At 43.7% G+C, this 11,269-nt stretch overlaps 1 protein-coding gene across 1 annotated transcript; it reads left to right on the forward strand.

The window, feature by feature from the left end:
• The first annotated feature begins 5,179 nt into the window (after window positions 1-5,179).
• On the forward strand, window positions 5,180-10,069 carry irx6a (iroquois homeobox 6a). The gene is made up of 8 exons (XM_063188607.1): window positions 5,180-5,245; window positions 6,080-6,343; window positions 6,638-6,747; window positions 6,980-7,278; window positions 7,483-8,133; window positions 8,212-8,337; window positions 8,829-8,943; window positions 10,007-10,069. The coding sequence occupies exons 1-7, from the start codon at window positions 5,180-5,182 to the stop codon at window positions 8,936-8,938; spliced, it is 1,626 nt and encodes a 541-aa protein (XP_063044677.1). The 3' UTR covers window positions 8,939-8,943; window positions 10,007-10,069.
• Window positions 10,070-11,269: the final 1,200 nt, after the last annotated feature.

The raw sequence follows: 11,269 nt of genomic DNA on the forward strand, positions 1-11,269 counted from the left end.
ACATACATATAGAGAGATAGAGATTTCCTGAGAGACAGAGAGAAAGAGAGAGAGAGAGAAAGAGAGAGAAAGTGCGTGCGTGCGTGCGTGCGTGCGTGCGTGCGTGCGTGGGTATGCACGTGCATGCATGAATGTTTAAATGGTGGAGGAGGTCAAATTGTTGATGCACTGCTCCGCTGCAGCAAAGGATCTTGGTCCCTCTCCATCAGGTCAGGGTGGGACAGAGCCTAGTCTGTTCTCAAGCTTAAAACCACAGGATGCCACATTTGGGCCATAAACAACCCAAACTCACATGCCTTGCAAACATCTTATTTATATGTTTACACTCCGAACATGGGTATGTAAACAGTCCAGTATAACATTAAAAAACATATCATAAAGTTGGACGGGCAACCTGCCACGACTAAAAATGTCCCAACTGATGTGGAACTAATTACAAACTGCACACAAGTGATAGGATAGAAAATATAGGGATGTGTTTCATATCATGTCCTGTCTCAGACTACATAATTTCAAAAAAGATGTGGGACATAACATTAAATATGTAGCCTACATTACACATGCACGCAGAATATTTATGTCCTTAACCCGTTAAGACACACCGTTATAAATTTGCTGTTACCAGAATGGCAATGACCAAGTCATAGTGCATTGCTGAAGGCCCTCATATTAGTGTAGTACTATGGTAGCTAACTTTTCAATGACTATTACTGCGTGCCACAGGAGACACAATGTGCCATTTCCACTGAGACTTGCTTTCCTGGCTTTCATGTCCGTTCTGAGACTCAGAGGCGCATATTGCCACCAGGCAAGGCAGGCAGCCGCTTGGGGCCCCCAAGCCCCTAAATAGTGAATAACAGCCCATACTGCATTACTATAGTAATATAGTGGTGATTTTGGTTCAAATATTCACTCTTTTGCATTTTCACTTGGGGCCCCACCTGACACTACAATCGCCTCTGCTGAGACTACATAGCGTCAAAAAAGATGTGTGAGATATTAACCATTATTAAGTCTATATTATTTACATCCTCATCACTGAGACCCAATGTTTCTGTGGGATGATGAAGAATCATCTGCTTCCTTTCCTGAACGGAGCGGTCAATTTATTTCCCGACTTTGCCAAAGTTTGTTTTGGGCTTAAATGGGTGAGGGTGGTGGTGGCACTTCCTAATAATCATTTGACCGCCTCTCATTAGAATATTTATTACTTTCTTTCAATTTTTGGATAATTTAGAAGCATTAAGGCACCCCTCCTGGAGAGAGAGAGAGAGAGAGACAGAGAGAGAGAGAGAGATAGAGAGAGGGAGAGAGAGAGAGAGAGAGAGAGAGAGACCTAGTTAATAAGGGCGGGATCACAAGTGCTTGCAGATTCATTGGGATATATCAGGCCAGCCTAATGAGACGGCACACCTCTACATTTCTCCACTTCCCCTCCCCTCCCCTCCCCTCCCCCTCCCTCTGTCTATGCCTCCTCCTCTGTCAGCCCTTATTATTATTTCATAAAAAGCCCCTGATCTATCTTATGAAAACCAGCAAAGCTTTGTGAAATTCATTAAATCAGCATGAGAAATGTATGAAATGAGAAAAGTGCCAGCGCCCGGGTGTTGGTTTAACCTTTCGGCGCTCGTTGCCGTGAGGCGGTGCAGGGTAATCCTGACGCAGGGCCGGGCTAACAGAGGAGAGCCGAGCTGAGCCCAGCAGAGTGGGGCAACTCCCTGGCAAGCCCGAAGGTGCCAGAAGGTGACACCGGCGCCACACCGCAAATGAACATTTGCCACCTCGTGTGCCCGGAAACAAAAGGCAACACAGCCGGTCCGGTGTGCAAGAACATCTCACACCAGGGTTCAAGAGCACACAGCATCTGTCCAGACAAAAAACTCTGCCTTGTCATACGATCCTCAGATGGTCAGATATAAATCTGAATGCTCCTCCGCTGGTAGTATGTATTATGATGATGATTGCTTTGGAAATGGCCATTGGTCTGCCAGTGGGAATAGCCCAATCACACCTCTCAAGCCTAAATCAACACAATATTATTACACATAAGACTTTTTGAGGGCTTGATGATAAGTACATTGGTGGGCTCAATAGGCTCTTTCTGCCTCTGCTCTGTGTGTGAAGTCTATGCCAATATTAATTTGGAAAGTAACAACAATTATGATGTTTTAGATTTGAAAAAAAAGTAAATAGTTTTGGAATATGAGAATATAAACAGTGCATAACAGAAAAAAAACGTGGAACGCTGGAAGATGGAGAGAGAGAGAGAGAGAGAGAGAGAGAGAGAGAGAGAGAGAGAGAGAGAGAGAGAGAGAGAGAGAGAGAGAGAGAGAGAGAGAGAGAGAAACAGACAGACAGACAGACAGACAGACAGACAGACAGACAGACACACAGAGACTGACAGAGAGACAGACAGAATGAGATGAGATGAGATGAGATGAATGAAGGGACCCAGAGGTTGCAGAACAGCCCGTGAGGTTTGCCATTACAATTAGTGTTGATCTGGGTTTCATTCTGGGAGCTCCTCTGTGACTGCACGCCATACATTATGCATGAGTTTGTCCATATGCTCTTGGGCCATCACGCATGCCCTTGTGAGAGCCTGTGCTTGCGGTACTGTTAGCACATAAACCCCAATATAGCATGGCTTTATGTGCATTATCATTTATTTTTTTCACTGGCTTTTTTTTACATTTGACTGTAAGGGTTTTTTTTTCTTTCATATTTCTGTGTTTTGACTAGAGTTGTATGTGTGACTGTTGGTGGGTAAGGAAGGCTCAGGCTACATGTGTTATGGAACCCAGTTATAATCAGATAAAAGGATCACTGAATGTTCCATTACTTTTATATTTTAGAAAATGCCGCAACTACCAAGATACAGAATACCACTATGCTTGTGGTATTATAGGCTACTTGGGAAAGGTGTTTTTAATGGACTATGGATATGATAGTGAAAACAGTTGATATTTGATACAGCTGGCTCGCTTTGGTTGCTAAACTCATGTTAAAATATATTACATTTTCCCATCTTCTTTTGGGAAACATACTGTATCTGTCATGTGAGCCATGTCCCATGGCCTTGGACGGGGTGAAGGATTTTTCTCTCCATTTCTGTGTAATATGAGCGATTAGGCGTTTTAACAGTGCTAACTTTGTGTCAACATGCCACGGGATTAGAATGACCATGCCCCTAGCCACCATAAAGTTTTAATGAGCAACCACGCTGTCATTGTAGACTGGGTCCACGAGCTTCTTTTGTGGTGTGCGTTTTCAGCAGGGTTCCAGTCCCTTTTTCCTGCAGCTCTCTGGCGCCACTCGTAGAAAAAACCCGTAATCGCAGAGCGATCTCCGGGGACTCGACACACATCCCTTTTAAGTAAACGCGGCAATGAAATACTCTTCCCATACAGCGGCATTATCCTTGGAAATGATGAAATCCAGAAGAGAGGGATCAAGACTCGTCACACGGCGCCGTGGGGTGACAGTCAGCGAATTGGTTTATCATCGCTGTTGCTGCTGTCGCATGTGATAGAGGGTGATGTTTCCATTAAATGGGCGCATGTGTCTTGATCAAAATAAAGAAAATAGTAATTGCTTTAAAAATATATATTTATACACATTCTTTTGATGCAGATTAGAAAGGCAAAAGCGAGGAGAGAGAGAGAGAGAGAGAGAGAGAGAGAGAGAGAGAGAGAGAGAGAGAGAGAGAGAGAGAGAGAGAGAGAGAGAGAGAGAGAGAGAGAGACTAATCTGAGTGGTATTGAACTTAATTTTCTTTTTCAGTGTTTATTCACAGTAACATGGGTTATTTCTTTCTAGCCCTTTCAACGGCGCATTGTTCAATTAAAATGCAATTCTCGTTGCCTCTTTCCATTGATGTATAATTGGATGAGAGAAGGCTGCCTCCAGTTATCTTCTCCCTCTCACTCTAGCTCTTCGGATTTCACCTCAAAGGCATATTTTGACGATGTAAGTTGGTGGTTAAACAAGGGCAGATCCATTTGTTAATTGATACAATTGCACATTACTCGTAATGGTCACGTAGGTCCCGAGATAAACATCAATCACTCGTCTATTGACCTGCCAAAGGCTTTACATCCATCCCTGCAGGGACTGTCTCACTCTAATCGAGAGAGATGGGAACATCATCATCATTAACTTCTGGATGGACCTTTTCGTCGGACAAATGCAGGCGAACAGATGACACAGAAAATGAGATGCATGAATTCACAGTCGTATTAACCTCCAATGCAAACCATTAATTGGTGGAAGACGGTCCACTACTGATAAAAAAAAAATCACAGTGTTTGCATATGTCTCCAATATTTTGGCCAAGGAGAGGTTTTTTTTTTTTTTGCGACTGTGCATTTATTTCACTGTCGTGCGTAAAATGATGTCGCCTATTGGACAGTTTATTACAATATGTACAGGTAGTAATTCTTCTAAAAAAAATATTGATAGAAATTAAAGTATTCTGGTGGATATAAATCTATCTGACATTGTTCTCAGACAATCTATTGTAGGCTTAATCAGCTTTCCCATATTGGTTTGCAAATATCACACTGCTTTCTATCTGTAGAGATAGGCATCATGACAACTCAAACGTGTGTATGCCATAGGTGTCGTGATTAATGTACACTTTCACCAGTATGAGAGCAGTGAATAAAGAACACTTCATACACTGCCTCAGAGCTACAGCAAAATCTAATGCACTGCGTTAAAAGAACACGAGAATGCGAAGCACACCTTAAGAAAAAGCGATGTAGGATGTGATTGGCAAAGACATTACTCTATCCTTGCTGTCCTGCCGTTCCGGGATTACAGTGACGTCACGCTGCTACCCCTTGCATGGATGAATGCTAAAGAACTATAGAGCCACAAATAATAGCACAAGCAGAGTCCATATCTTGCAAGTCTTACGTTATCCTTTAAGCTTTCTTCATCTGTTAGACAACAACATTTTTGTACTTGATGAAGCTTAATTTTATTTTTCTTAGCTTTTCCTTGGGGGGATTATTCATACATATAAACCTCTGTGCAGCTGTAAACAGCCTCAGTTCTCCCCTCTTAAGTGCAATCATCTATTATTGAGCGAAAGGCCGTGCGTGGAAATGGTGTGCAAGAAGGTGGATTTGAAGTAGATTTGGTTACAATCGATCAGGGGAGAAGAATATTGCTGATGGTAACAAAAGAAGCAGCTATGTCTTTCTCGCAGTTTGGCTATCCTTACAATGCAACGTCACAGGTAAGTTTATGATTTTTATCTAAATTGCTCTTCTTTTAGAATGGGAGGACACTGTCCTTATCGTCAACTGGCCAGCAAAGTGTGGGATACACTCTGCTGTGGTCTTATCTAGCTGTGGATAGAAAATAGGCAGTGTGTCAGAAACATATCACCATCTTTTAGTGGGTTATGGGCAAGGATATGGATATTTACAGTAATGCGTAATTTGAATTATGAATGAACTCACGTGTTGTTATGAGGTGACAAAATCATGTGTACTTTACCTCTAAGGTGTAACTGCACCACCAGAATAGTACAGCTCCTCCCTTAACCAATAGATTGACTTCTGTCACACTTCATAAATTGAATTGCCACTTTGCGTTGACAAGCGATTTTTAACGATTACGCGCCAGTTATTTTTGGTCACTGACGAGATAAATCTGAACTCCATGCGAACAAAACTTACAAATAAATAATGAAAACTTGTGACAAAATGCGCAAAAAAGTTACTTCAACTCACTTACACATATATCTGAACTTAACTTAAAGCTGTGCTGATATCGGGCTGTATTTATTTATGATAAGAAAGCATTGTGGACGAAGTTAAAGAGTTAGTATTCATTCATTCATACGCGTCTTTGACCGTGCCTTTTCACAATGAATTGCACTTTTATGGCAGACTATCCATCAGGATACGATAACACTTTATTTGAGCAAAGTTAGAGCGAATATTTCCCTGCCCTTCATCTTACCGTTTGTTTGATGTGTACAGACTTTAGAAACAAGAACTTATCAGGTTAACGGATGCCTAGACAACCAAGAATGACATGTCTATCCACAATTCTCTTCATGCAGTTTTTCGTGTCGGCAAACCCCAGTACGACTTGCTGCGATTCGATTTCCAGGTCGGTCTCTGATGGGTCCAGTGGGTCCCAGACGGCCGCGTCCACGTTCTGCTGTCCCTCCTACGAGAACCGGCTTTTGGCAAGCACACGCACTGAGCTCAACGCCGCGCTCGGGATGTACAGTTCACCGTATGCAGCTGCAGCCGCCGCGAGCCAGAACTACGCAAACTACTTTCCCTACAGCCCGGACCCTTCAGCAATCTATTCAACACTGGTATGTGTGCTGTTTAATCAGATAATGCGGCTCTCTTTTAATCGATCGACCCCCTTCTCACAGTGGCTGTTATCGATTATTCTTGCCGTTTTGAAGTCTTTCAAGTGCCTCTAAATGAAACAGTTCAAATAATAGGCAGCATTGCTCCATTCATTGAGAAGTTACTGTTGTGTTAACATAATGTGTAAATGACCTACTATTTTGAAGAAAGGAAAAGTGTACATATTACAGTCAGGGAAAAGGGAGAAATATTTACCAATGACTCATAATCTGTTTTTTCCCCTCCATTGCCAGAATCCCCAGTATGACATCAAAGAAAGTGCTGGTGGTTTACACACTGGAATAACCCAGCCTACAGCCTACTACCCATATGACCACTCACTGGGCCAGTACCAATATGACAGGTAGCCTACAACACTTTATAATTCCATTCAGTCACACTTTTAAAACAAAATGAAAAATGCATAAAACTATTGCATGCTCAGTGGATATTTGGCTGCTGAAAGCTCCGGAAATGAGATGCTTTTGAAAGGTGTGAGTGGGCAAATGCTTTTGACAGTCTGACAACTTCATGTAGCACTTGCTATACAACTTTATGCTGTGATATAATATAATGTATGTCGTTCACCACTGCAGGTATGGAACTGTGGACTTCAACGGGTCAGCGAGAAGGAAAAATGCCACGCGTGAAACCACGAGCACCCTAAAAACGTGGCTTTACGAACACAGGAAAAACCCGTACCCCACCAAGGGGGAAAAGATCATGCTGGCCATCATCACCAAAATGACCCTCACCCAAGTGTCCACCTGGTTCGCCAACGCCAGGAGGAGACTAAAGAAGGAGAACAAGATGACCTGGTCTCCCAAGAATAAGGCAGGAGACGAGCGCAAGGATGACCTAGACAAGGAAGACCAAGAGGACTGTTCCACCAAAGGTGATGTTCAGGCTTCTTAAAGTGCATTTTCAAGACAGAATTTCAAACAGAATTGTTGCTCTGTTGGTTTGTCTGTTCAGCATTTTTGACATAGCTCTTTCCTAACACTACCAGTTCATTATCCTTATAGGTTATCGGGAGCAATATTTCCAGGATAAAACTTTATTCCAAACTTTTTTTTCTCTGAAAAATGTTTGAAAACAGATTCCAAAGAGTGTAAGGAGGAGAAGGACCTTCACCTGAGTGACCTGGACGACATGGAGGACGAGGACTGTGACAAGCTGGACGCCAGCAGCAGCGACTGTGAGAAGCTCGCACAGGACGAGCAGCAGGTGCTCCATCACCACCGCCACCACCACCTCCACCACACCACCACCACCAGCATGTCCAATACCACCACCACCACGCCTGGGGCCCCAAACCCAAAGAGAGACTGCAACAACCCCAAGCTCTCCCTCGCCTCCTTCCCCTCCTTCCCTTGCAGCATCAAGGGGGTGACGGCAGCCCTCACCACCCCCACCACCACAGACTTCCTGGACCCCGTAGCCTCCAGCAAGCTGCCGTCATCAGGCATCTCCTCCATCACGGGAGGCCTGTCGCTGTCCCACTTCGAGAGCGCCTCGGACAAGCCCCGGATCTGGTCTCTGGCCCGCACGGCGGTGGCGGCCACCGGTTGCTTGCAGAGTGGCGGTGGCGGCGCCCTAAGGACTGGAAACCCGGCCGTGGATTGCCAGCTGCAGCAGCAGGCCGCCTCGGCCGCCGTCGCCTCTGCCCGGCTTCCGGTGTCGGTGTCGGGCGCTGGGGGTCACTGCAGGGGTCTCCTCCAGGACCCCACCTCCACCGGCAGCCTTCAGGGTAGCGCCGAGACGACGTCCGTATACCAGGACGGCCTGCTGACTGCGGCCCACCCACCTGTGATACCTCCACCACCAGCACCGCCATCGTCGCTCAGCAAGGTCTACCACGCGGACACCTACAGTAACCACCACAAGGCCCTGCAACTGCACTGCTCGTCCTACCCTGTGCTCTCTGACACGTGCCAGTATTCCACCATCGATGGTAGGCCTCTCCAGCTTTAATGGCCATTACTTCAGGTCATTATGTGTGCCACTGATAATATTCCGTCATTGTCATTCTTAGTTCCACATCACGTTTGGCTTTCAACATGAATCAATCAATAACTTTAACATTTGTTTTATGTTATAATTTAACAGGTGTTTTATAAACACGTGTACATTAGGAATGTCTTACATTCATTCATACTATTTTTCTATTCATGAGCTTCATATACTTACAGACATTTGTGGCATGTTTTACACTTAGTATTTACACGTATTTGACTGATTAACTGACTGACACATGGAGGGGTTTTTTTTTTCAACACGGTGTCAACTATGTTGTTTACAGTGTTGTGCAGGGGTTGTAACAGTAAACTGAGGTGTGTTGTGTTGCGTTGTGCTGTGCTGTTCTGTTATGGGATGGGCAGGGGTTGTAACGGTAAACTGATGTGTGTTGTGTTGTGCTGTGCTGTGCTGTGGGATGTACCTCAGGTTTCTCCTGCAGTGGAAAATCGGAGGCAGAGTCCAGTGAGCTCAGCGACTCGTGTATAACAATGCAGGACGGCAAGGTTACAGCTTTCAGACCTGTGATGAAGAGGTGAGGAAGGTGAGCCAAGGCACAAACACACACACGCGCACACACACACACACACACACACAGAGTGTACTTGTGCACATGCACTTAGATGCACACACACACACACACACACACACACACACACACACACACACACACACACACACACACACACACACACACACACACACACACACAGTGTAAATGTACACATGCACTTAGATGCACACACACAAATCCAATAAATACATATGCACACGCGAACATGCTTACAGAACAATGCAGTACAATGCAATTTCACTTCCATCTTTAAATGTGCACGCAGATAGACCAAGTCAGACACGCATAGAGTCGAATGAACAGCCTCATGTGTATACCCACCCCCATCTTTCTTTTTAACACACACACACACACACAAACACACACACACACACACACACACACACACACACACACACACACACACACACACACACACACACACACACACACACACACACAGGCACAGAGACACAGATGGAAACACATACACGAAAGCACACACACTTCCTCAGTTTTTCAACAGGCAGTGAATTATAATCAGAAATCCAATCACAGCCATAATACCTTGTCATACTACATTTAATGGCAAAATACTAGCATTAATACCAAATAATGGGATTTCAGATGTCAGGATGGAGAGTTTGTAAATAAATTCCAGGTTTAACCGCTCTCTCACACAGAGAGACATACCGTCAGGAATTGTTTTGCATTTTGTTCTTACAGTAGATTAGAGACTGTTAGGCCTATATTGTAGAATGTTATATTGCAATATTTAAGGATGCAACAGTGTTGCTTAGATTCTACGCCTAATAGCCTAGTTAATTGCTTTAATCTTTGTGCGCCCTCACTGGCGAGTGCGCGCTTGTATGCGTGCGTTGCGTGCATGTGCGTGCAAACTGCTCTGTTAATATCTACAGTTTCGCACCACTAAGTTGAACTACACAAAACATGCAATGAGAATCCTTTTTTGCCAAGCATTACTGTTCAGCTGTAACATGTGTCTTTTTAGTTCTAGTATTGAAGATGTTTTTATCTCTTCTTTTCATGCCAGAATGGTTGAGATGCAGCCAAAAAGCGGTGGGACGTTTATATAATGTCAAATATGCACTATGGACCTGCGATGACGACAAAGAATGCTAGTGGCTGACCCTGCTGAGAACTTAGTGGAGTTTCACCGCCATGAAATCAGACACTCATTCGCAACTGTGGATGCAGCCATAATTTTGCACAATGTTATTATATGGTGTTGACGAATTTATGCAAAATTGCAACACGTGGGGAAAAAAACTGTGTGGTGACTTCCTATGTCTGCACTTGGCAATCGTAGGGTAGCTGTCTTATTTATGTATTTATTATTTATTATTCATCTATTTATTTGGTATCATGTGTTCTCTAAATGTTTTGTTGTGTAGTCTATTTCCTACACGTGATCACGTGCTAAATGTTTGCTTGCTTTTGGAGGCAAAGAGTGTGTTGTTTATTGTTGATATTTTTTGTTCGAAAAATCATTCCGTGTAATATGTGTTGTTGGAAAGAAAAATGTACAGTGTACTTTTCAGATACGTTGTGACCCTATAATTTACGTGTCGTCCATTTATAAAATATTTTTTAAGAATGCATTTTCCAAGACGACTGTTTCTGCGTCATGATTTCCCTCGGTCCATTTAGTCTGCCAATTAAAACATTTGAGGCTTTGCACTTGATCAAAGTTTATCTTCTTGACTCGCCGCATGAAAGTCTGGAATTATTGGAAGGTCATAATTCAGTCGAGGACGTGAATGAACTTTACAAGGGGGGGAAGAAAGAGGACATCATCTCCTTTTTGTGATTATTTAATCAGTAGTGGCATCGAACACTTTGTTACATTTCAGACTAACAACAAAGCAGGAATACGTTATGAATGCGGCTTTGTCCCCTGTGTAGTGGAGCAGTTTCAACAGCTACAGCAAGCCGCAGAGCGCAAACAGCACTGATGAGGTCCTTTATGAACTCGCTGTCAAACCGCACATGGAATAGGCTACGATGTTCCTACTTCATAATAAATTTGCGCCACTTTGTGTCAGGTTTAATGTGCTTTCAAGTTAAACTAAACTGGCAGTACAGGCCGTTGTGGGGTGCACGGATTACTTCAATTAAACACCCGTGACCTCGTTTGAATAATGTGACCTTATATGACAACAGTGGGGTCAGAGTTCCTTGATAAAAGTAGAAGTGTGCAACCGAGTATACAGCAGGCCTGTGTAAAGATGTTTACATTGATTGTAAACGAAACCAAGCCATAGGGGCGGGCGCTAAAAGACATTGGTTTGCATTT

This window comes from Engraulis encrasicolus, chromosome 22 (assembly GCF_034702125.1).
Source record: "Engraulis encrasicolus isolate BLACKSEA-1 chromosome 22, IST_EnEncr_1.0, whole genome shotgun sequence".
NCBI lineage: Eukaryota > Metazoa > Chordata > Actinopteri > Clupeiformes > Engraulidae > Engraulis > Engraulis encrasicolus.

What these genes read in the sequence shown, in the direction of transcription:
- irx6a (XM_063188607.1), top strand. Translation starts at nt 5,180, where the DNA reads ATGGTAACAAAAGAAGCAGCTATGTCTTTCTCGCAGTTTGGCTATCCT. An exon ending in GGCCAGTACCAATATGACAG is followed by an intron (nt 6,748 to 6,979) that starts GTAGCCTACAAC and finishes TCACCACTGCAG; the next exon opens with GTATGGAACTGTGGACTTCA. An exon ending in CTCCACCGGCAGCCTTCAGG is followed by an intron (nt 8,134 to 8,211) that starts GTAGCGCCGAGA and finishes CTCCACCACCAG; the next exon opens with CACCGCCATCGTCGCTCAGC.